General features: G+C 43.4%; 11 protein-coding genes across 11 annotated transcripts; 5 read left to right on the forward strand and 6 right to left on the reverse strand.

Moving 5' to 3' along the window:
• Position 1: 1 nt before the first annotated feature.
• On the reverse strand, positions 2–1624 carry BYT42DRAFT_28818 (uncharacterized protein). Its single transcript, XM_051562872.1, has 7 exons — positions 1362–1624; positions 1193–1270; positions 852–1121; positions 681–769; positions 508–609; positions 385–443; positions 2–311 (listed from the first exon to the last, which is right to left on the reverse strand). The coding sequence occupies exons 1-7, from the start codon at positions 1483–1485 to the stop codon at positions 218–220; spliced, it is 816 nt and encodes a 271-aa protein (XP_051428587.1). The 5' UTR covers positions 1486–1624; the 3' UTR covers positions 2–217.
• A 1348-nt stretch (positions 1625–2972) lies between these two features.
• BYT42DRAFT_487733 (cation efflux family-domain-containing protein) lies at positions 2973–4944 on the forward strand (the record flags this gene model as incomplete). The annotated part of the gene is made up of 8 exons (XM_051563828.1): positions 2973–3198; positions 3312–3390; positions 3497–3546; positions 3607–3687; positions 3779–4078; positions 4167–4218; positions 4339–4561; positions 4726–4944. 8 exons carry the CDS (start codon positions 2973–2975, stop codon positions 4942–4944), a joined length of 1230 nt encoding a protein of 409 aa, XP_051428588.1.
• Positions 4945–5519: 575 nt separating this feature from the next.
• Positions 5520–6104, reverse strand: BYT42DRAFT_553168 (uncharacterized protein). Its single transcript, XM_051566453.1, has one exon. The coding sequence runs from the start codon at positions 5790–5792 to the stop codon at positions 5571–5573; it is 222 nt and encodes a 73-aa protein (XP_051428589.1). The 5' UTR covers positions 5793–6104; the 3' UTR covers positions 5520–5570.
• Positions 5802–6321, reverse strand: BYT42DRAFT_542227 (uncharacterized protein; the record flags this gene model as incomplete). The annotated part of the gene is made up of 2 exons (XM_051565609.1): positions 5802–6005; positions 6082–6321. 2 exons carry the CDS (start codon positions 6319–6321, stop codon positions 5802–5804), a joined length of 444 nt encoding a protein of 147 aa, XP_051428590.1.
• Positions 6322–8820: 2499 nt separating this feature from the next.
• On the forward strand, positions 8821–9216 carry BYT42DRAFT_609810 (50S ribosomal protein L32; the record flags this gene model as incomplete). Its single annotated transcript, XM_051571314.1, has 1 exon — positions 8821–9216. The coding sequence occupies one exon, from the start codon at positions 8821–8823 to the stop codon at positions 9214–9216; it is 396 nt and encodes a 131-aa protein (XP_051428591.1).
• A 484-nt stretch (positions 9217–9700) lies between these two features.
• On the reverse strand, positions 9701–11638 carry BYT42DRAFT_553176 (SMAD/FHA domain-containing protein). The gene is made up of 6 exons (XM_051566454.1): positions 11381–11638; positions 11039–11312; positions 10764–10908; positions 10565–10634; positions 9999–10469; positions 9701–9924 (listed from the first exon to the last, which is right to left on the reverse strand). The coding sequence occupies exons 2-5, from the start codon at positions 11300–11302 to the stop codon at positions 10154–10156; spliced, it is 795 nt and encodes a 264-aa protein (XP_051428592.1). The 5' UTR covers positions 11303–11312; positions 11381–11638; the 3' UTR covers positions 9701–9924; positions 9999–10153.
• A 981-nt stretch (positions 11639–12619) lies between these two features.
• Positions 12620–17241, forward strand: BYT42DRAFT_641151 (periplasmic binding protein-like I). Its single transcript, XM_051572543.1, has 17 exons — positions 12620–12940; positions 13103–13609; positions 13689–13781; positions 13850–13943; positions 14024–14160; positions 14242–14308; positions 14379–14472; positions 14532–14649; positions 14719–14742; positions 14865–14880; positions 14946–15091; positions 15160–15454; positions 15520–15531; positions 15598–15877; positions 15941–15996; positions 16056–16497; positions 16576–17241. The coding sequence occupies exons 1-17, from the start codon at positions 12649–12651 to the stop codon at positions 17119–17121; spliced, it is 3219 nt and encodes a 1072-aa protein (XP_051428593.1). The 5' UTR covers positions 12620–12648; the 3' UTR covers positions 17122–17241.
• Positions 17242–17265: 24 nt separating this feature from the next.
• On the reverse strand, positions 17266–18646 carry BYT42DRAFT_553185 (Ctr copper transporter family-domain-containing protein). Its single transcript, XM_051566455.1, has 3 exons — positions 18258–18646; positions 17831–18099; positions 17266–17719 (listed from the first exon to the last, which is right to left on the reverse strand). Exons 1-3 carry the CDS (start codon positions 18402–18404, stop codon positions 17527–17529), a joined length of 609 nt encoding a protein of 202 aa, XP_051428594.1. The 5' UTR covers positions 18405–18646; the 3' UTR covers positions 17266–17526.
• On the forward strand, positions 18647–20345 carry BYT42DRAFT_553187 (dolichol-p-mannose mannosyltransferase). The gene is made up of 6 exons (XM_051566456.1): positions 18647–18941; positions 19008–19113; positions 19182–19467; positions 19548–19717; positions 19773–19930; positions 19997–20345. The coding sequence occupies exons 1-6, from the start codon at positions 18665–18667 to the stop codon at positions 20293–20295; spliced, it is 1296 nt and encodes a 431-aa protein (XP_051428595.1). The 5' UTR covers positions 18647–18664; the 3' UTR covers positions 20296–20345.
• Positions 20346–20872: 527 nt separating this feature from the next.
• Positions 20873–21259, forward strand: BYT42DRAFT_488351 (U1 zinc finger-domain-containing protein; the record flags this gene model as incomplete). Its single annotated transcript, XM_051563868.1, has 3 exons — positions 20873–20939; positions 21031–21096; positions 21162–21259. 3 exons carry the CDS (start codon positions 20873–20875, stop codon positions 21257–21259), a joined length of 231 nt encoding a protein of 76 aa, XP_051428596.1.
• Positions 21260–21937: 678 nt separating this feature from the next.
• On the reverse strand, positions 21938–24152 carry BYT42DRAFT_596607 (glycosyl transferase). The gene is made up of 9 exons (XM_051570938.1): positions 23951–24152; positions 23731–23893; positions 23482–23656; positions 23362–23426; positions 23116–23292; positions 22834–23055; positions 22557–22781; positions 22375–22498; positions 21938–22301 (listed from the first exon to the last, which is right to left on the reverse strand). The coding sequence occupies exons 1-9, from the start codon at positions 24108–24110 to the stop codon at positions 22119–22121; spliced, it is 1494 nt and encodes a 497-aa protein (XP_051428597.1). The 5' UTR covers positions 24111–24152; the 3' UTR covers positions 21938–22118.
• Between the last annotated feature and the right edge of the window lie 280 nt (positions 24153–24432).

Genomic DNA, 24432 nt, shown 5'->3' on the forward strand with positions numbered 1-24432 from the left:
TACAGCAGTTATCTCTAGTTGCTTGAAAAAGTGGTGAGCAAGGCCAGCAACTGAATAGAAAATGCCATGTGTGCGATTCTTTCACTACTGAATAAGGATGGCAGTCTAGGGCAATCTAAAGCGATAGAGGATAATAGCGAGCATTATATAAAAAAGGACGAGATAACTCATCAGGATAAATATAACAAAAAGAATTACATGAAAAAAAAAAGGGTGCCTAGGATGGTAAATACAGTCTATGTTCATAAATGTAGTCGATGACAGGATTCGGAAGAAGATACTTGATTGACATTCCGCGCTTGACAAAAAGTCTGTGCAGTTCATCGTTTAGTCATTCTGTCCTATTCGCTTGCAAATCAAATCAATGCAGTATTTTCAACTTGCCTTATTTTTGTGGAGCTAATATCATTATGAATCAGCTGTTTGATGACAATGACATTCATCTAATAGAATTCATTGCTGAGTATCTCATGGCCCTCACAAGATCCCGATCTCCGCGCGACTTACTCGATGTTGATAAAGGATATCATGCGATAATAAAAATCCGTACACGTCCGTGCCTGTGCGTTCGATAATCACACATCCGTAACGGCCCACGATGTGATGAAGCTAACCGATTTTTTTGTGGCCCATTTCCATCAGATATGCATTCAGTTCTAGTCGAAGCTAGTCGAACTTACATCGTTAGGTGTCCAAACGCCAGGATGACCAAACGAAGCTATCAGATCGCCACCTGCCAACAGCATGATTTTGATTTTCCGCCTTTCACCTTAATCAAGCGTAAAAATGATGAGTCACACCCTTCATTTTGCGCCACCCAAGTTCGGATCGTTGCCTGTTTTGCGCATTACCTGATTTGGTGGCAATGCCGCCGTTAATTTGATTCAAATGTTCGTCAAAATGATCCAATACGACGGCTGTTCGTTGATAGCTGCATTGCCGTGATTCCCATGAATCGACCATTAACCAGTCGGACGTGCTTTCCACTGCCAATTGGCACATTTTTACTCGATCCTTTGCTTTTGCCAACCCTTCCTTCATATAGGCATCCGATACAGGTGAATAATAACCCGCCAACAGTTCGTACTCGTTCTTCTCCATGAAGTGGTCCTTGGCCATTTCTAATTCCAATTGTTCAGTACCCCCTTCGCTTTTTTTCGTTGAAATCCCCGTCATTAGAATAACTATTTACCAAACATTCGCAAGTGCAGATAGGTGATGGGTGAATATGAGCCACATGCAACAATGACAAGAGGGATTTTGGAGTCGTCTTTATCATTGAGTGAAATGGTCTGTTGATTAGAATAACAGCAATGACTTGGGTGGCCAAAACTTGGGGGAGAAGGGGAGGGTATAGTTACCAGACAAGACTTCCGGTATGAGATGTTTTGGAAATGCGTATTCTTCGTCGAATTGACCAGAGAGGGATTGCGACCGTTTATGCTCTGAATTCAGAGTGGTTGCCATCACTTTGGGACTGGACATGGCTATAGCATAGAACTAAAAAAAAGAAGAGCGGGAAGAGGAGAAAAAAGAGCAACGATCGGCTGTGACTGAACTTGGGAATCTTTTCGCTTTTTTTGCTTGGACCAGAAAATTGGAAACGTCAAATATCAAATCTGACGGTGCCACTTTTTATCTCTAGGCTACCGGTCTTTGGTTATCATCCCTTTGTTTACACTACATCACACGTGATATCATCTTATTATTTGGCTCAATTAATACAGAAATGACATGCGGTATACATGTGGAATACGATGTACGATAGCTTAACCGTCAGTTTATCGGTCGTATTATCCTATAGTCATACCCATGCCGTATCAACCATAAATTGAGTTGACATTATAGTCAACATGCAACTCTTTAGTTAACATTTTGGTGTCTTAAAATCTCAAACAAGCCATTGTTTTTCTTATAAACGACGGCTGACAGGGACACTAATCATGTTCCTTCTTCGATAATTTCGTCATAAACGAACAATTGAGGATAATGACAGTAATAAAGATTGCATCTGTCCATCCGCAGTGAGAAAATAAAAAGTCATCTTTTCAACCGGGTATTTCCAAACCTTTATAATGAGTATCGAGATGAATGGCAGCGTTGTTTGATAAATTTTCGCCGTCGGATTCAAACAAATTGTGGAAGCGACAATGATGTGTAAGAAAATGTTCAATTCAGGACTCGCAAGAGGAACGTTTGGCCTTGGTGGCTGGTCCACGAGGACAGAATGAAAAGTCGACTTGCCCCAAATGGAAAGCGCGCATTCGGACGAGATTGATCACTTAACCCAGTGCCATCCCCTGGCTACAATAACATAGGCACGGGTATCCATTTTTCACATGTTTATCTGATCTTACTGTATATTTCGCACCTGCATCCGTCATTCTAATTCGCTCATTCTTTATTCATTTATTGAAATGGATTAGAGATGATCCAATCTCTTTTTCATATATTACATGCTTCTATGCGCTTGCTATTGTATTCACATGTGCTTGTTTTCCGTCAATGACATGTATAATTGGTATTCTCCTATTTGTTGCGATTAGAAATAGCATAACGTCGGCAAATATCCCCGGCAACAATGATCCGGTGGATACGCTGTTGTCCTACCGAAAGGGATAGTACACAATCGTTAAACCACTTTTGTATTATTGGAACAAGCGTCAATATCTACTGGCCTCTTTTTTACCCGAGGCTCTGTAGCGGATGTAACTCAGCGTATTTTCGAGCGCTGCCCTTGATACGAAGTGGTCGGCAACGTTAGCTGGAAAAAGAAGGCCAAGTTTTTTTTTTCGAGTTCAGCAACAAATCAAGTATGAGGCGGTCCTGATTTTTGAGAAAAATCTGATAAGTAGCGTGTGGGGGACATCGGATGTGCAAAAAAAAATTTAGGGACTCTGGACCATTGCTTCATTCTTATAACCATGCCATGGGGTTCATCCATGTTGATTGTCCAGTCTTCGAAACACACCATGCTGCGCCAGCTAGCTTTTAATCACCCTCGTACTTCTAAGCTCGTCCTTATTGGACTCGCCCAACGAAAACCTCTTGCGAGGACCACGGTCTACCGAACAGGCATCCAACTACGACACCATGCATCACACCACAATCACAACCATAAACCTGGACACAGCCACGGTCACAGCCATGGCGATGGTCACGTCCATGCCGACCTGATGACGACCATAAAGCAATCCAGTAAGATTTTTCCTAATTCGTCAAAACGAAAAAAAGGAGGAAATACCTCGCTTGTTATTGTTCCAGTGACTGAACGGCGGGTGTTTTTTTTTATGATCTTTTTGTTTGATTAGGTAAAAAGGGCATACAAATTACAGTGATAGGCTTAGTGGCCAATGTGGGGCTGACGGTATCCAAGGGAGTAGCAGGATGGTAAGAGTCGTTGAAATGGGGGTGTTACCATGGTTGTGTGTTTATTCATCTCACCTCGATTACCAAATGACGTCTTTTTTGTATCAATCAAAAATTTATCTTTTAGGCTATTGAATTCCGCTTCACTTCTCGCCGATGCGGCTCATTCTTTCAGCGGTAAACCAAATTTTGGGACGGTCGGATGGTCTTGTGCAACACTAACCCATCGTTTATCAGATCTTCTCAGTGATTTCGTTACGCTCTACACTTTTAAAATGTCTCGAAAACCCCCGGATGCAATTTATCCCTATGGCTACGGTAACTTGACAGCATGGAAATTTATTTGCGACGTCGGATTGGAAGTCTTTAACACGAGGACATGGATGGCCTTTTTTTTTTTTTCCTGTAGGCAAGTTTGAAACGTTGGGATCATTGGCGGTATCATCGCTGTTGATTGGCGGTGCTGTCAGTATAGGCTTGCATTCGTCTGATTTATTGATGGCGGCCTTGGACACCACCCATACTACGACCCCGCAAATGGTGGCGGATACCGTGGCGGCATCCTCGGCGGCGGCGACGGAATCGGCTTCCCACTCTTCGTTTTCGTCTCTTCTTCATCACTCCCACCATCATGACGGTTTACTCGATCCCAACGCCGCTTGGTTTGCGCTCGCTAGTGTCATTGTCAAAGAGTGGTTATACCGTGCCAGTAAGTTCCTGGGTTCATGTGGAGGCGAAAAAGAAAATGCGACGTGGGAATTCATGCATTTCTTGTTCTTGCTCCTTCAACAATGCAGCTATCAAAGTGGGCCGTAGCGAAAAAAGTGATGTTCTTATCGCTAATGCTTGGTAAGTGGTAAGATCCATGTGACCCCAAGGAAAAAAAGGGGGGGGGGTTCGTCACAGGATCAAAAGGGTGAGGATGATGGACAACAGAGAAAACAAAAGCCAACAACAACGATGAGCTAGGCATCACCGATCGGACGCATATTCCAGCGGAGTGGCGCTTGTTGCGATAGGGGGCAGTTATGCAGGCATGACTGTGTTGGATCCTTTGGGAGGTTTACTTGTTGCTGGCATGATTTTCCGCAGCGGTGCCCAAATTATGAGTAGCTCGGTCAAGGAGTTGATGGATAAAGGGCTCTCTGAGCCTGAATTGGATGAAATCCGAACCGTGATCCGGAAAGTTCAGGTAAAGTAAAAATCGCGATTAACGAGGTGCAGAGGAAGGGGGACAAAAGGGAAAAAAACGGATTCAAGAAAAACAGGAAAAAGAAAGATAGAGAACAAGGGAAAACAACTCATTTAGCTTTTCAATGGAATTGACAAAACATGGACCGGTTTTGTTTTGATCAGGAAAAAGAAACGGATCTGGTAGATTTCCATTCGGTGCGAGGACGCAAGTTGGGACCATTCCAACACCTGGATCTTATCTTGCAGTTGAACCCACAATTGCCGGTCGCCAAGGCTCATTCGATCGAACAACAAGTTCGATCCGCCATCAAGACGGAGTGTTCCAATGTCCAAGAAGTCTTGATCCATTTAGACGCTGAGAAACAACCTCCTCATCATTAGATTTCCTTTTTTATTTTCGTGCGTGTGTCTGCGTGTTTTTGCTTTACTTGTTTATGATGTCTTGTTATACTGTAACCTTTTTTTCCACTTTTGTACGATATACGATAATCGAAGATCACCCCACGGTAAAATAAATTAAGCTAATTTTTTTAAGTATATCAAAATAGACGTGGGGTCTAGAATGTTAGATCCCAGAATCTCGGATACATCAAGGTTATTTCGATTGTGTTTCAAAAATCCCCAGGATTTACAAAGGACAGCCACCTGTGCTCTTTCATCATATAAACAAGGTGATGCAATCTTGCAAGCAATGGGTCTGGGATCAACAGTAGATCATGTGTTCTCGTCATTGTACGTGTTATTCTTCATTTCTAATCAATTTGGGAAACAAAGAAAAGGGAACGCAAAAACAACAAACTTTTTTTATGGATTGAACAAATAAAAGCATAACATATGTACATTTTTTCGATAAAGCACATGGGATTTCCAGTTGTCAGTATGCTTCTTTTTTTTTTGGTCTCAGACTCGCTGAGATCGAGAAACCATTATCCCCTTGTGTGACAAATGAAGGTGCGAAAAAAAAACAAAAGCTAATTCTTTCTGTCGGTCTGAACAAGGAGAGATCTTCATCCAAAAAAGGATAATAACAATAAAAAGAGCATAAAGAAAAAGATCACCAAGACCATCGAGGAGAATGAAATAGATAAAGAAAAGAAACCGGATGAGGCGAAAAAAAAAAAATGATGAGAACAATAATGACAATGATAAATAAAAAAAAGGCGAAAAGGAGAGATATAAATAAGTAATTCTGGAGAGTGGAGTAAGGGGCCTTTTTTTAAAATGGTCATCAGGCCAAGTTAAGCGAGTGGCAAGGCATCGAGGCGCATGCGTAATTGGACCAGGGTATCAGCCCACTGAGAATCGAGTTCAAGGCTGTCGACTTTGTTGAGCCGATCGTGTAGACGGTGATATTGGCTCAAGCATGAACTGACGGCTTCCCTTGCCGAGCAAAGATCGCCATTGTAATAAATTGAACCTTGTGATTCTATCGCATAAGCCATCTATAAATAGATTACCGTTTAGATATTACAATAAAAGGAAAAAAGACGGTGGACTCTATAGAACAAGGATGCGTACCTCATCTTCTGCTAATCGAAACAGATTCCGCAGTTCATCGTAAAGTGATTCTTTGTCATGCATGGACACTTCGGCGCTGGAGGTGGAGGAAGCGGATGATCGACGACGGATGAGTGGGAACCATTTGGGAGGACTGAACGTCGTGATAGGATTATGATGGTAGTTAGGATGACAACCACAAGAACAAGTGGTGGTCGAGGATTTATCGTTGCCAAAGAGACGAGATGTAAGTGAAGGCATGTTGAATTGAAAGAATAAAGAAATGGATGATTGTTTTTGAGAAGAAAAATTTAAAGTTGAAAAGGGAAAAAGGTATAGCGAAGGAAGAAGATAGAAAATAGAAGTGAATTACCTTTTATACAATTGAGATAATCAAGGGGCGGGTTGGACTTCTCTTTGGGGTAGTGGAGAGTGTGGCCCCTTGAGATCATCATCATCAGCTTCATCATCCGTTTCTTTGAGGTTGTCCATAACCGGTCAATGTCACACCCTTTTTTTTTCTGCCTCCTTCTCCTTTTTTTGATTTCCTGTTGTGTTATTGTTGTTATTGCATCTTGAATTTCTTTATTATCAATCACAGGAAACAGCCTTATTTGTTGCATGCACCTACTTGTCGAGTCCCATCTTTCGAACTCTTCTCATGCATGAAGCGGGCTTTGAATCGAGAAAAGAAAAAGCTGTCCCCATAAAGCTATAAACAAATCGACCCAAGTAGCTGTTTCGCTTATGTGATCTATGGTGAATTTTCTTGATTTAATCATTTTCTCTTTTATCCCTGAGGTGTCCCTTTTTTCTCCTACCTTGGCCACTTGAGCAGGGAGTTGGTAACCTAAAATTAACCTATCAGCATCCGCAGCCTCATATGAGCTGATTTCCAAATCCGGCTATTGCCACCACAAAAATGTGAACTCAAATTGGTTCACTAGAATTGGAACCAATGGTGTTGACACTGTTCCCGGTTATCTTTTTTGAATCAATGACCACGATTTAGATTAGAAGGGTTATCAAAAGATAACTCTTTACTGAGGCATTATCTTGAAATAAATGAAAACCAAAAGGAGCAAAAGGAATAACCTCGAGCAGATGTCAACGGTGTTCTCTTCATGATATACATAAATCATTCTTACCAGAACTACAAAAGTTTGTAACACTAATTTTTGGATGAAAGCTTATATTCTGATGCGCGGAGTAACATGTCCTGTGTCTTCCCCAGCGGAAGAAGCCTCCGCAGCATATGAAACTAAAAAGTTTCCACAGTCAATAACACCGCCAAATTCGTTTGAGAATACACCATGTTACCGTATACGGGCAATAAATTTTTATTTAGAATATACTCTGAATCTCTTGAATGAGGATGCAGAAGTTTTCCTGTCGAAGAAGAAGCTTACACCAGCAAAAGCAATACAGGCTGCTGCTTGGGTATCCTGATTTGAGTTGCACGCCCTTTTTGATATTATGGGCAATGGATGTTGGGTACGTAAGGATAATTCGTATACCAATTTGCACTTTTAAGATCCCTCCAAACGTTTTTTCTTCTTTTATCGGACGACTGGATCGAAGCATCCCACACTGTACAGGTTTGCCAACTTGTGAACTCGTCAATCGACCCAACAACAGCGTGTTGACGATGCTCTCTCCGAACTTTTTTTTTTTGCCACCAGGTCTTGTATGACCTTTTATCCTGATGCCCACTTCCATTATTTGCATCCCAAACACCATCAAAACTAGTCATCGGTTTGAGCCTGCAGCATGCTTCATGGCTGCCCTTTCCTTTGCTGCGACACATTGATAAGCCCGTTTCGTCGCTCACTCCTGTGATGTATCTCTGTTCGTTCTCAGAGAATTAATAAAAACCGCAAAGGATGCTTTTTGTTTCTCTTGAGATTCAAAAGAATCATGTTGATAAAAGTTTAAAAGGGATACGCTTCAAATACACACTTTTTGACATTGCTAACTTTATGTGAATCTTATTTTAAAAGACCGCTGTTAACGGCTGCTCAGCATCCAAAGCCAGATGATTTATGCTTTTCATCTTTTTTGGTATATCTCTTTCTGCGCCAAAGACGATACATACACCTGCTTCGTCGTAAGTGATGTGTTCATTCTACTTGGAGAAAAGAAGAAAAACCCAAAAAGGGTTTTCTTTTTCGTGAATTACAAAGGCTCGCTATGTGGATCCGCGGGGGACACCAAAAAAAAAAAAAAAAAAAAGTAGAGAAACGGGCGTCACAGGACCCCATTTCTGCAACGCAGCTCAAAACATAACAAGCTCAGCCGGGCTACCGGACCGCCGGACTGATTCGGTCAGCCCATGGTTCGGCAGCCGGGAAATCTTGAAGAGCCATCGTCTGTCCATCAAGGTGTAGTTTTCCTCCTCTTTGCATCTATCCATTTGTTGAGGGTAAGTACTAGTCCTATCCGTATAGAGTACCATCCGTCCATCCATCAACAACGACAATGAAACGATAATGCAAATCAACCTTGGAGGAACATCTAAAATTAAAAAAGACACACATCTGAAAGTTGGAACGGACAAAAAGAAGTATCGTCGAAAAAGAGAAAATAACACCATTCAATTCGCCCAGCATTGCCTTGCATTGATCAGCTCTCTGTCATGTCGAACGCAGCATTCACTTTCATTTCTTCACACTTTCTCCTCGTTATGAATGGACGGATGGGAATCAACGAGTGATGGAGAAATCAAAAAGGAATTAATCACTTTTAATTTTAGTTCTAACAATGGTCACTCCTGCCGTTAAGCACACCATCGTGAAGAAGCGTCGCGCTCACTTCAAGCGCCACCAGTCTAACCGCTTCATGCGTGTTGGTGAGTCCTGGAGAAAGCCCAAGGGTATTGATTCTTGCGTCCGCAGACGTTTCAAGGGTCAGGCTCCCATGCCCAAGATCGGTTATGGTTCGGACAAGAAGACCCGTCACTTGTTGCCCAACGGTTTCCGCAAGTTCTCCGTTTCCAACGTCCGTGAAGTTGAATTGTTGTTGATGCACAACCGCACCTACGCCGCCGAGATTGCTCACAATGTTTCCTCCAAGAAGCGTGTCGCTATCCTCGAACGTGCTGCTCAGCTTAACGTTAAGGTCATCAACGCCGGTGCCCGTCTCAGATCTCAGGAGTAAAAAACAAATACAGAATAAACATCACCATCCCATTTATTTGATCCTCAAAAAAGCCGATTAGAAAAGTCCCTTGGTTCCGGCGACATACCCTCTGTGAGTTTTCGAGAGTTGCCTGTGAGTGATGAGTCTTTAAAAAAGATCAAGGAAAAAAGTGAGGTAGAGAGACAGTGACGAGTTTTCGTGAAGAAAGGATGAAGCCCACACCAGGTAGGCTCATAATCTTTGTTTTCGTGTGCATGGAGACAGCCGCCCTGAATATTTCAATCAATCACCTTTTTTGTTCTTTTTCTTGGGCGAGACCATTGAGGGATATGATGCAATCAAAGCTTCACGGGGAAAAAATTGAGATGGAGAGTGGCAAAGGGGAAAAGAGGTAAGAAAGGCACAGAATAAAGAATAGTAATAAAAAAGACACAGCACAGATACACATACAAGAAAGTAGATAAATAGGTAGGATCACAAAAGCACAATTAGGCATGGCGACAAAAAAAAAAAGTGGAAAGGTTGGAAGGTGGGGTGTTGCCAAGATGGTCTTAATCGTGATGAGAGGGTATGTTGTTAGGATCATCGGGCGATGGTATGGTTTCTACAATAATTATTGAATCTCCAATTCTTTGTTCACATCAAAATTGCAAGCGCACTTACGATGGGAAGCGGAAATGGGACGAGGGCCTAATGAATTCGGTCTGTCTACACATCTTTCATCATCTGAAAACAAAAAAGTCGGATCAGTGCTCGTCCCTGACGTGGCGAATTTTCTTTTAAATCTTCAAAACCTGTACCTTTCGCGGATAATTCAGGATCTCTGTTTTCATCGTTTGTAACATCCTTCTTCATTTCAGCACTGGCGCCAGCTGCCTTGCTTTCTTGCAGCATACGCAAAACCTAAGCCCATGTCACTCGCTTAATTATGCATCCGAAACCCGCCGGAGAACCCTCAGGGGGATTTACGCAAACTTACATCAGCCGTTTCTACTGCAACACTGGCATCGAGGTCGGCATAGTTACGGCAAAGCGGGCAAAGAAATCCAGGATAGTTGACGAGTAACGGTCGGAGACATTTGTAATGGAAGGTGTGAGAACATGGTGCGACAAAGAGGGCTTGAAAGGGAGCAATGGCGTACAGACAAATACAACATTCTTCAATGTGTAGTTGCGTACGGTTCGCTTCTTCTTGATGCATGGCGTCATCGAGTACACTAATATTATTAGGTGGCGTAGTCAAGTTTCGAAGCGTTTGGAATGTGTTGAGACTGAAAAAATCGAGCAATGACCGCGGGTCCATTGCGATATTGTTAGCACGAATCAAGAAAAAATGTTGATAAAGCAAAGATGAGATGGTCTTTACCTATATGTCATCCTGTTATTCATGTGATGACGATTGAGTTCAATTCGCATCCGTACGCATCGATAGATTTCTAGAAACAGTGGAAATGATAAAAAAGAGAAAAAAATTGGACCGTCAATATGCATGATCTTTACTTGCATCATGAAATAACCTAAAAATACATCATGTAGGATGTTTCGGTTTCTTTTTTTCCTTTTACCTTGGCTACCACCATGATAATCCACTCCCAATTGCACAATATCTCCGTCCTTAAGTTCACAAGGACGGGAGGCTTGATTCGGGGCACTTAGACGCACATGATTTAAAAAAGTGCCTGATGAGGATTTGATATCACGAATATAAAACTAGCCAAAAGGAAAAAAAAAAGACAATAAGAGGTAAATAAAAACCATGGGCATGCGGTGTGAAGATGGGCGAACCGTATGAGGCCAACGGTGGTTGACTCTTTCTTTTTTTTATTTTTTATTTCTTTACCTTGTTGTTTTCTGTCCATATCTCTGCATGGCCTCGGCTGACGACTTTGCTTTTGAAGGTGATGCGGGTCAGGCTCATACACTTGTCGGTGAAACGACCGATTTTCAGCACTTCGCCTTGGGCAATGTCTCGTTCGATAATGTCAAAGACGAGCGATCGTTGGGAATCCAGATGAGGAACAATACGAATATGAAGCGGAGCCTCCGATCGGGAACTTGTTGGTGCGTGCGTCGACAGAGCCGCATTGTCGGTAGATGACGGCATGGGACGGGCGCTGAGATTCGAAGTCAATGCCGCGGTAAGCATAGCAACGGGTGATGACCGATAATCGACAAAACTCACCCAAAGGAAAAGGAGGTAATGGAAAAGAGAAAGAGAAAACAAGAAAATTGATGGAAAAAAATAAACCGCAAACAGTATAAAAGGGGAACCCGAAATAACAATCAAAAAGCCCAAAAAAAAAGAACACCAAAAAAATAGAGCCAATAAAAAAAGGAACGACTCAAGAAGAAGAAGACAAATAAATCATAGAAAAAAAAAATGAAATGAACGCATTTCATATGCAAAAACCGGAATTGCATCTTTTTTTTTTGGATTCACATTTATCACCAGGCGACGACGAACTCCCTGTTGCTTTTTTTCTTACCCCTTTTGTTTCAACTCGAATCGATTGGTCTTTGTCACGCTTATGATTTTGTCTCCGCTCCCTCTATTTTTTCAAACAACGCCACAGTCGCCATTTATGTCTGCCATGAATCAAATAAAGTGATACACCTCCCAAGAGTCAAGAAAAATGAAGCATACTTGTAAGTATTCGCCAATATCATCATCTGTCCCCATCGCTTTGTCAACCTATTTGATGCCGGTTTGTGCAGGGCCAGTGAAAAGCAAAATAGAAGACAAAAAGGGAGCTAGGGTCCGGCCATGGCGGGCAGTGGGAGGAGTATGATTGAGTGTATGGAGAAGAATGGTATTGCAAAAACGGAAATCATCATTTGATGCGGGGATCAAGAAAGGAAATGCACTTTTTTGACAACAAAATTTTTTAGTGCAGACAAAATATGAACCTGCACGAGGACATGGGTTCTGCACCGACACTCCTACAATTGGAAATCCGAGGGTGACACACGCTACGATCGATCCCCAGGGCCAAAGCTTCTGGGTTTTTCCTTTCTTCTCCAAGAAAGATCATTGACACCTGGTCAAGATGGCTCACGTTTGATTGAGTTCATCCAATAGGCGCGCCTTTTGATGGGGTGGATGCATCTCTACAGAAATGTGACTACATGGTTATTACGGCAACCCTAAGCGCTGCACAGCAACGTCCCAATAAAAAATAAAATAAAATAAATCCGCACTCGTTCTGAAATACAGGATCGTTTGTCAAACGAATGAATTGTACACCTCGCGTCTAGATGATTGGCTAGCGTTACTTTATTTAATTCAGAAAATTTGAAGATACAATTACAATCGGAAGTAGACTAACCATAGTGGACATGTGGCAGCGTTCATTCTATTTAAGCCAATGCTATCTTTAGGCTTTTTACGTCGTTCTTTTCTATTTTTTTTTTCTTTTTTTTTCCCTCCTGTAGTTTATTTTCCAACATTTTATGATACCAGCCGTGGCGTTTGACAAGAGAGTGGATAGCAGGGGCTACCGGTTATTCAACCTAAAGTTTATCCATCTCCTCTTTCTCTGGACATGTTTTTACCTGACGATCCATGCCGCGCCCAATAATACCAATACAAACGACACTCGACCTGTCTATACCATCGGTGTTCTGTTTCCAGATCCACTTTCCGTACGCAACCATGACCCCACACTTAATAACATGATTGTTTCCAGCGAAACCGCTATTCATATGGCAAAAGCCGATGTGGAAGCGGCCAACCTTGTTCCAGGTACGAAAAAATCAGCATCACTATATTATTTTTGCTTTGAATCAAACTATGCGGCCCGATGTGTGGAAATGAAAAAAAAAGAAAGCGAAAAAATTAATGAGCGTTTTTTGGCTTGCGTACTTTGCGTAACCGGATTTTCATCTATGGTATTTTTGAAATTAGACGTCCGCCTTCAAATTGTACGAGGTGAATCGGACGAGAACAATCCAGGACGCACCTCCTGGGCCACGGTGGAAATGGTGGCCATGGGTGTAAAGTACGTGATCTCCCTTTGTTATTGGATCCTTGCCATAGGATGTTTCCCGGGTAACTGGTGGACCTGGAAATCCATGCCACGTCTTGGGCAGTGCTTCAGTTGTCGAGGAAGGAAATGTATGTTTTGCGATAAAAATTTGACTGATCATATTATTTTCTTGCCCAGTGCAGTGATCGGTGACATAATCTCGACCATGACAGAAGCTTCCGCAGGGATTAATGGCATCGTGTATATCCCTCAGTGTTCACCGGCCTCCGCTTCGCTCAGTTTATCCGACAAGGACTCGTTTCCTTACTTTTTTCGAACCGTCGGCAACGTCGTCTTATTCGGTAGCTCCCTCGTCGATTGGGTCAGCAACATGGGCTGGGACTCGTTTGCATTGATCTACACAAACGACAACGTCGGACAACAAGGTACGCCATACATCCTTCACAAAGACTCATCCAGGGAAAGATAGCTGCATTAACATTGATTCAACAAAAAAAAAAAAAGTCCTTTATTCTATGCTCGAGAAAGCAAAGCTATTCAACATTGACGCACGAACGCAGATTCCATTATACGATTTCAGTGATTCTAAAATTGAAGGTACGCAAAACTCATGGTTACGTCCGGAAAATAGGGCAACGAAATGACGAATGGATCTGGTTTATAAGCTTCCCTTGAAACACTGGCCAACTCTGGATCACGCATCGTTGTGTTTGCGGATTCTAATACGAGCAATCAACTAGTGGTGTTGCAGAAAGCAATGTAAGATGATACTCGATGAATCTCTTGCATTATATGCGAAATATCTCACTGCTATTTTTTGATCTCTATCTTTTCTTCAGGGCCATGGGATTGTTATCCAAAGGATGGAGTTGGATCTTGACCAATGACATGTCGCCGGCTATTAAGGCGATGGTCGATACAGAAGAAGAACTGAGATTGTATGATGGCCTCATGTTCATTAGCGGATTATGGGACCGTAAGTCGCACAAACTTTTTGCTTTTTTTCATTTGACGCAGGTCATGCTCCGATTGTCAACCATTACTTTGAAAATAATAGTGTCTGGTATCCCGGCTTATGATAATTTGGAAGCCAGATGGAAAGAACAACCGATTCCTGAGGCATAGTAAGATCCTGTAATCTCTTGTCATTATGCCCCTTGTTAAACTCACTCGATTTTTATTCTTTTTCTAAAGCATCCATCCCGAAAATTGGAATACTTCGGGACTATCTTACAATGCGCCCAACTCTTACGCTTGTTTCGAGTTGCTAGTCCGCGGTCTTGATAAGGTGACGTATTTATGGAGATGGGACCGAAGCAGCAGGATTGTACTGATTTCCTTGTTCAGGCTTTGAATGAGTATCCAGGTGGACGGGAAAAAGGACTGATCGACATGGCCAATCGGCAATTCAATTCGACCCATATGACGCCTACCTTTTATAACATGAACTATACCGGACCAGCAGGTATTTTGTGGATTCCCATTAATAGGATAAAAGGGGGAAAAGAAAGGTTGTCTAAATTCATTGAAATAGGCTACATGCATTTCGATGAAGCAGGTAATGTTCAACAAGATTCTTCTCTGTTTGTGCTACCCAAAATACGCAAGCAATATGCTTTGTTTTGGTGGGAGAACATGCTTTTTCTCACAACTAAAAAAAATTCATTAATGGCTGTGCAGGTGATTTAAAAGCAGGGTGAGTAAAAAAGTCCTTGTCAGTAGTGGATGTAGCATACTGATATGAAAAAAATTTTGATACAGATATTTTACGTTGCAATACATGCTGAATGGATCGGTTGTTACGTATGCAACATTGAAAAATGGTTCATTTGAATTCACGCCCAATGTAACAATTTTGTACCCTGGTGGAACCGATCAACGACCCGATGACATTGTCGCTAAATATGGTAAGCGGATACCCCGGAAATCGTTGGTGATACCGTTCTGTTGACAGGCGATTCTTCTTCTCGCCTAGCGTTGAACCCTCGAGCAAAATATGCCGCTGGATCCGTGATCCTGGCCATTTGTATTATCGGCTTGGTCTGCTGTGCTATCATGGCTGTGCTGATTTTGTTATTCCGTGATCACAAGTATATTATGGCAGCTAGTCCGGTCTTTTGTTGTCTACAGCTTCTCGGTTTGGCGCTGGGTTACGTCGCCGTTGGTTTGTACATCGACCGTCCCACTGCGGCCAAATGCATTGCGCGTCAAATCTCCATGACTTTGGGCTTTATACTCGTCATAGGAAGTATCATCGCCAAAAATTATCGGTATGTCACAATCTTTTATCTTTCCCGAACCGTCCCATAACTCACGCCGCGTTTCTGTTTTATAGTATTTATCGCATGCAAGTATTGGTGGAGAAAACGATGAGGGTGCTGTATGGTTTTGGCTAATCTTATTTGTCGAACAGATTTCAGAATGTGTTTACAGTTCGTACTTCCCGGTTAAAATCGGCGTATTTGATGCGGATGGTCGCTATTTTCAGCTTTATTGGACTGTGTCCGCTCATTGTGTGGCACGCTATTTACGAGATCAAGGTGGAAGATGTGCTGGTGAGCCCGTCAACTTACTGTTGGTTATGTGTGTATCCGGGTGCCGATGCGGACTGGGGTACACTCAACGCGGCCGAAGTCGTAGTCATTGCATGGGGCGCACTGCTTATCATCTGTTCGGCTATACTCGCTTGGAAGGTGAGACATCCCACCATCACTGTGAACGATCGTCCTATATTACTAACCTGATGGGGTTGACAGACACGTAAAGTGAGCGGTAAATGGTCCGAAACAAATCAAATTGCCTATGTGAGCTAGTAAGTCAACTGATTTGGGCCGTTCCAACCCGAGCGGATCAACTAAATTTACGCTACAGCAATGCATGTCTTGCGGCGATTCTTGTGACGCCCGGGTTCTTTTTACCGTTGAACAGTTATTTTGTGGTGATCTACCTTCGTGTGGCGTCGATCCTGTTTGCGGCTTCATTCACTTTGGTTGTCCTGTTTAGCCCCAAATTTATTTTTATCATGCAGTATCTCTGGTCCAATTACTGCACAAAACTGTGGCACGATCGGTACTACCATGGCAACGACAGCCATGGCGAACTGACGGCGGTCACTTGTCCGGACACCGCACTCTCCCATTCAAGCGGACCCTATCCTTCGCACCTGCTCATGAAAAATCTGCTCGATTTCTCGGTACAAGCCCACGAAGGCGTCCTGCCTGTCAAAAAGGTGGCGCGATTTCGATTCATGTCCATCTGGGAACTTCAGCACATCGTCCTCGTCCCCTTGAAACGGTTCTTTGTCCTTATGAACGTAAGTGTCGCCTTGTATATCCGTAATGCAACTTTTTTTTTTCGATGCTGGCTTGGCATAACTCATCGAATAACGTAGCAATCGAGCCATAAAGCCCAAGTATACCATTACCTTGTATGCGAACCAATTTCATCCACGATTGATCGATGTATATTTCGCGTTCGAACGGACGATGACTTGACGATTTTGTTTCAAGTGCAGGATCAAATAGCGCTGGATCGATGGGTGAAGTGGTTTAACGGAGTGACCACTAGCCAAGATCTGCGGACGGCGTCACGGCGATCTTCGGACAGTGGCCATCATGATGTGGACGAATCAAAAGAGGGGCCGATCCACAAACCAAACAATGCGCCCACACGGTTCCTTGTGAACCCTGAAATGGATCCTTCCCTTTCCGCTTTCACCACGTCCCCCGCCGTCGTCCATCGATCCGGGTCCACATTGGCCGACCATAATTACGAATCCTATCGTTACGATCAATCCTTCCCTCATCATCCACCCTCGTTTCACATGCTTCGCAGCTTTTACGAATACCCTTCCAATTACGCATCCATGTCCACTCATTCCACCACCCATCCAAGTAGCCAATACCACCAAGCTGATTCCAATTCCTGGCACACTTGATTTTCCTTTTCGTCACAATGCCATCCGATTTCGCAACTGACATCTTTTTCCTCTTACTACTCCTGTATTATACTCATTCGCTGCTTTGCATATAATTTTCCTTTTGTAACTGAGAACCATTCACCTCTTGATTTTTTTTTTTTTTTGAAAAAGAGTTTTCAAGGTCTGCTACTGTATTGTTCGTTAACCAGGGATATCATTGTCCAGCACTGCCATTTTATGGAAGGATAATGCAAGGAATAGGAGAAAATGCAATGAAAAACGCTACGCAGCGATGAGTCCAGACCGCCGGAGAACAACAAGAAACGGAAAAAAAAGGGGAGGAGAGAGGAGAAAGGGTAAAAAAAGAGAGTTTAGGCAAAAGAAAAAAAAAAAGGCTACACAACAGAATGCATTTAAAAACTCTTAATGGCATGAAATGGATCGGTTAGCGTTCAGTCGACCTTGACCAAAGAAATAATGACCAAAACCAGCTCCGAGAATAGTGGCAATCATCAAGTAACCGTTATAAGTCATAAACACCAACATGAGCCAGAAACTGATGGCCATCAAGAAAGCATACATGACTGATCGCATGATGGCTTGTTGTTTGCTAAGACTAAAGAAAAATCAATTGCATACGTTAGTTCATCCGTACGTACGTTCGTTTAACAATGAATTTTTTATGTAATTATCGATGGGTTGCACAAGTCCGTGCACGCTGACCTACCTTGGTCCATCCTTGGTAAATCCATGCAAGAGTCCTTCACTCTCTGATGGTTCTGAAGAGTCGATGCGAGCAGCGTTTCCGGCGGCTTGCTTTTTGGCGTTGGCCAACTTGTATCGCTGATCGAGGGAAGATGCATACACTCGCAGATATTCGTAACCGGCGGCAATGGCAAACACAGCCGCACAAGACAGAAGCAATCCCAAGGCCGTGTGAATATGCCACCATTCAAATACCACACACACATTCTTCACTTGCCAATTGAAAATCATCTATATTGACAAAACGAGATAAACAAACACATTAGAATACATGCCTATACTTGGTGCGGTATCCATGGAGTTTGTTGATCCAGAACGCCCATGACTACCTTTTTCGTATCATAACGCTACCAATGAGTGGTGGATAAGCGTTTGAACAGATCACTTACATTCATATTACACATATCCGACATATCAGGCATGTCCGGCATAGTGTGGCCTTCGTGGCCCATTGCCATATGGCCCATATGACCCATATTGGCCATATCGCCCATTTGACCAGCGGCGTGGTGGCTGCATCCTGCGTGTCCTTCCATGGTGTATAACAGCGGTAAACGGTAGGAAAAAGATGGATGGATAAGACAAAGGTAAAGAGAAGAAGAAGAAAAAATAAAGGCGTACAAAAGAGGCAAAAGAAGGAAAAAAGATAAAGCAATTCAAAGGGAGAAAATTTATATGTTGGATATGCGGGTATATCGCTGCTCCGACGTATTTCGATCCCCGCAGTGAGCATTTTGAGCCGATCGCTGCCCACCGACTTGGTGTCGCCCAAAAAAAAAGGACCCGTTCTCCGCCCATGATCAAGCTCCACGGTGTGTATGCGGTAGCCACCATCAGCCGCCTCATCACCATTACGCTTGCCGTTATTTCGGGGCTGTGGACCGGCACTTATGATTCCTCGGCGAGTATCCAATTATCATCAGTATCCAATGTTGGACGGTCTATTCTCAGTGTGTTTCTTCGCTGGGACGCGCTCTATTTTTTGCATATTGCCGACAAGGGCTACATTTACGAGCAAGAACATGCCTTTCTTCCGGGCATGCCACTTGTCGCCCGTCTATTGGCTAATACGGGTCGGTTTCCTTTGTTCGCTTCAGTTGTTCGGCCACCCTAAATTGACTAATGCGCATCCGGTTTAGTATTTAGGCCACTACATGTCTACCTTGGCCGACAATACACGCTTCTCCTCTCCGGCATTGTCACCGCCAATGTATCGTTTATCTTAGCAGCCGGCGCGTTATACAGGTAAAAATAAAACGCAAATAGAGCATGAGGAAAATTTAGGGTGATAACGGAAAGGAGAAACGGATTAGTTTGACGCGATCAGTATTTCCAAATAATGTAAAGTTGAGTGGATTGGCGGCTGTAGCCTTCTGTGTGTCGCCTCCATCGCTTTTCATGTCTTCATTTTACACCGAGTCGCTTTTTGCGTATCTGAGCTTCTCGGGAATGAATTTCATGTCTCGCGGTCATCCGCTGCTGGCTTCCATCGTGTGGAGTTTCGCTTCAGCTACACGATCCAATGGCATCATTTATGCCGGTTTCTTTATCTACCATCTGATCATCCAACCTTGCCTTTCCCGTCCATTCTCTTTCAAAGTAAGTCGTGTGCAATGGATGTTCGGCCGAAAAATACGTTGGTAAACAAACAAGATCACGGTTTCTGATTTTTATAAAAGGTCATTATCCTCGGTGTACTGCGGACGGTAATCTATACTGCTCTCACTTGGAGCGGATTCCTTGCTTTCCAGTATTACGGCTACTTGCAGCATTGTACTCACGAACCACTTCGGCCATGGTGCTCTTCCACTTTTCCGTTGCTGTATAGTTTTGTTCAAAAAGAATACTGGTACGGAAAGTCTTCGTGGCATGATGGGGCAAAGGATTAATTGTCATTGATTTAGGAACAATGGGTTCCTGGCGTACTATGAGTTGAAGCAGTTACCGAATTTTCTACTTGCTGCGCCTATTATAGGTCTCAGCATTTACGGATTGTGGACGTACGCTCAATACGATTGGACACGATTTCTCACGTTGGGGGCAGTATCCCGTCGACCTTTGGGTAAGGATACAATGAGGTACAGCCGCATAAACTGAACTGACTCCCAAATCATTATTATTGGCATAGGCACATCGGAGGATAACACGTTTACCTCTTTTCGAGCTGCCAGTTATATCTATTTATGGGGGGTTCTACTATTATATGTGACCACGACCATGCATGTCCAAGTGATTCTTCGTTTCTTCACTTCCCTTCCTCCTTTGTACTGGTTCATGGCCCACCTATGGACCCAAGGATACGACGAATCCAATCCCAAACCTTCTTCCTCAGTCCATAAACTTACAGCCAATATTCTCCTGTCCTACCTTGTACTTTATGGTATGGTGGGTATTGTTCTATTTGCTGGTTTCCTCCCGCCGGCTTAGATTCAATAAACTTATCACTCGAACAATGACCTCTGAAAGGTCGCTTATTATTTTCAGCGTATACGAAAGATGTGGTAATATAGTTATTCACAGCTGAGCTTTGGAGGATTTTTTTCGAAATTAAGATGGCTGCGAATAGCACTACTACCGATGCCAATCCCGCAATGGTCACGGAATCGCATAGATCAAGATATCCGTTTGGTTGACCTAGTGACAATTTTCTCTCATACTCAGGTTTAATCCGATCATCCCCACATTTTAGTCACCGGGAACTTTATATTAAACGGATAAGTGAGGTTGCATTGTTTTCTTTGTCCAAGAACGAGTGCAAAATACGTTGTTACACTCTAATGAAACGCTAGTTGCGATTTCATAAACTGCATGATCGCCCTTTTTTCTGAGTGCGCTAAATTTCGCCATAACTTGTGACTTTACTATCGCTATCCAATCAAATTACTTTGATGACGTGACTTGACGAAAGACTTTAAAAAGTGAACCTTCTCAAGTTTGTTGCGTGCTTTAAGAGGATGCCGAAATATTACTGTGGTACGTTGATCACACCAATGGGGTGTTCTGTATGTTTATTCTGACGAATCTATTTTGTTATGTAGAATACTGTGATATCTTCTTGACACACGACAGTTGTAAGTTTTCGCATCGTCGTTTTTGCCCTTGAAGGTTCCTTTGGCAGCCAACTCACGCATGTTTGTTCTCGACCCCCATTTTTATTTCTAGCGTCTGTACGAAAAGCCCATAATGCAGGAAAGAATCATGTGCTGAACGTCCGAAATTATTATGCAGGTAAAAATTGAATTCTTTGTTAATGATCAGAAAGCAATCAAAGTACTGAATTAGATCGGATACAGAGATTGGCCAAGACAAGGCCCAGGCCATCATTGATGAAATCACCAAAGCTTACGAGAATTCAGCATCAGGTACGGAACGAATGGATCACGAGGAATGAATAGTGTTTGATGCCGTGGGATGGTGAAACTGATCTGGATGCTTAATCATTGTGTCTAGTGCTTCCACCACAATATTCAGGCTATGCTGTACCGCCTCCCGGTATGCCATGTAAGTATTGTTGTTGGGTTTAGAGGGTGGAAGAAAGGAAGGCAAAAGGGCAATGGCGATTTAGGTGACAATTAATGAGCTAATGGGGAACGGGTTCGCATTTAGTTGGTATGCCTCCGCCGCCTCATGCGTTTGGACGACCTCCTCCTCCCCATATGATGCCCCGACCTCCGGCTGGTTTCCCACCGTATGGCATGCCGCCACCAGGTGCAATGCCTCCTCCAGGCTCAATGCCGCCACCGGGCTCTATGCCTCCTCCGGGTGGTATGCCTCCTCCAGGCGCAAATATGGCTCCAGGACCACCTCCACCGGGACATCGTAAGTCACCCGTTAGGCCAGATGAATCATATATTGTAAATTAACGAATCTCTCTATATTCTAGGTCCCCCACCACCAGGCTTCTTTGGAGGCCCTCCACCACCGCCCCCGGGTCAGGGTAGTCCTTACTCACAAGCACCTCCTTCTTTACAATCCCCAGCTTCCTCTTCTTGATTTGTTTCTTTTTCATTTCATTTTTTTATCCTCAAAAAAAGACAACATAAAATAAAAAGCAAAATGCATGTGTGATATATCTAACCGTGCCATGAAGGCACATGTGGGTTTATTGCGCTTTCATCTGTGAGTGGTTGTGTTGGCATCCACTGACCATATTTTTCAAGCGGTCAATTTCACGAAAAATACTTCAGCTGGCTATTGTATGCTTCTTGCATTGTCTAATTTTCTTTTTTACTATGCTTCTCCATGATTCGTCATTGAACTTTTAATTTTTGTGACTCCAGGTTGAATGATCTGTACATATAATACAGGAATAGAAGGCCAAAAATACCGCAGCTCAGAGCCGCATTGATCACAGCATAAAGATCTGGATATCGAGCCGGAGCGGCAATAAAACCATCCGCGACATACCAAGCAACAAAGACCATATGCATACCCTGTGAAGAGGATGGAAGAGATAGAAAACATGAGTACAGCATAGGACCAACGTTCCCATGGTGAGACACTTACAGAAATGGCATGACGAGCCAAAGAGCCGCTTTCATGACGTACATCTCCCATAAGCCAGTTCCAGAGAATCAATGTGACGAAATAAGGAAGCACCAGATCTTCCCGCTTCAATAAAGGGTACATGCTATTTTCGGAACAGAAGATTAACATCTATAGCTTGTTTTCCTCAAGACTCGAATTACCTGAACATGGCGGTATTGATGAATGCATGCGTGGCCAAAGGCTCTTCAAGGACCAACAGGGTCACGGGCAGTGCTGGCAAAAGGATAGATTTTTCATGCACTTGGAACGAGAACAAAAAGAAGGCCAAGGATGAATTCACCAGGGCGTAAAGAAACCGCTGCGGTGATCGCGATCGCATAGTGTGGATGGTAATTGGTATAACGGCCATCAAAGTAACAACAAGACTACAAGCGCATCAGGCATCAGGGAAGCAACGGAGACTCTGTTGTAGTTTACCTTAGCCGAACCGTGGCGGTTAAACTCAGCATGTGCCGAAGTTTGATGAAGATGTTTAGCGTGCACCACACGTTGGCCACCTTGTCCTCATATAATCCTCGTGCCACCGGGAAAATCCGATGAATTACTTGCTGCAAATCCTCCAACGAAGACAGCCAGGGCGAGAACAGGCACGCAAAGGTCAGGATCACGGTAACTCCAAGCTTGACAAAAAGGATCCATCTACAACAAAGTAATGGGTCAAGACTGCAGCCCATGGGAGTATTGAACTGCATATCTTACCCGTTTGGGTCGCTCAGACACTGACCCAATAGATAACCAAACACCGCTGGGGCATAATACAACGCCATTTGCTTGAACAGCAACGAAAGACAAAAAAAAATGGATCCCACCACCCAATGACCGGTTAAAAACGCATTGACAGCCCACAACGTCAAACCAAGCATCACACTGTTAAATCTGCAAAAATTGATTCGCATTGTGTGAGGTTCAAAGTCATTGTTCCTAGTTGTTGGTGAATTTGCTTACTGAAAGTGACCGTGGTCGATCATCAAGAGGCCCGGCTGCATCAGGATCAAGACAGCTGCAATATGCTATTCATATGTATAAGTGATGGTTGCATAACTTCGTTTGAATAAAAAAGCTTGCCTTTTTTCGGAATCCTTGCGATCCATGCACAATCAGGCAATAGGTAAGAACGGCTGGAATATAAATAATGGCTTCCGAAACCAAGACAGTGCACCGCATAAACATTTTACTCGACATGGACTCTAATCCGCGCGATGTATCCAATGCAAACATGGACGCATCGATTTTCGACCCGCTGTACAGGATGGGACGTATCAGCGCTGAGTGAATAAAAAATGAATCCATGGATATTATCGAGGGACCACCTACATGATACCACATAACCAGCTGTGGAACGCTGTCAGCGGAGGATAGTCCAGACCCCACCAGTTCAGTTCGTAACGGTACCACTGCCACGTCGGCAAATGCTGTGTGATCTCCATCCAGTGTCGTTGCGCTTCATAATCACCAAACATGGGTGGCGTCGCATATCCTGTAGTGGCATGGTTAACCGTGCATCAACTGCTGACTAGACTAACCGCGTGCTTACCGGAATAAGGATTCAACGCGATAATGCAGCGTACGACCGTTGCAAAAAGAACCGTCAGTAAGGGAGCGCTCCAAAGAAGCTGGCTGTTCACCAGATGGTCCAGCCATCGCTGCAAGGGACCCTGAGCTTGCACCCACCCTTCTGTCACTTCTTTGCCCATATCAGCTGAGTTGCAAAAAAAAAGGCGATCAAAGCGGTGGCCATGCGTTTTATCTTTTTTTTTTTCGCCTATGACTGTGACTTGGCACCAGCGCATGGTCATCATCTGTTCATGAAAACGTGTTTCTAGTGCTTCCATGGCATTGTAAAGATATATACGTTCAATAAGGATAGCCTTTTTCATGCTCGTTAAGCAGTTGACCAGTTTAGCTTGTCGCCATGGCGTGCCGTTGGATCATGTTTCACTGAGTGGCGGGCGCCTTTTTTTTGGCCGTGATCTTTCAAAAGACATAACCACTCATGTCTTGCTATTTTTAAAATAA

Source organism: Radiomyces spectabilis (genome assembly GCF_025331425.1).
Source record: "Radiomyces spectabilis strain NRRL 2753 chromosome Unknown BYT42scaffold_1, whole genome shotgun sequence".
In the NCBI taxonomy this organism is placed as follows: Eukaryota; Fungi; Mucoromycota; class Mucoromycetes; order Mucorales; family Radiomycetaceae; genus Radiomyces; species Radiomyces spectabilis.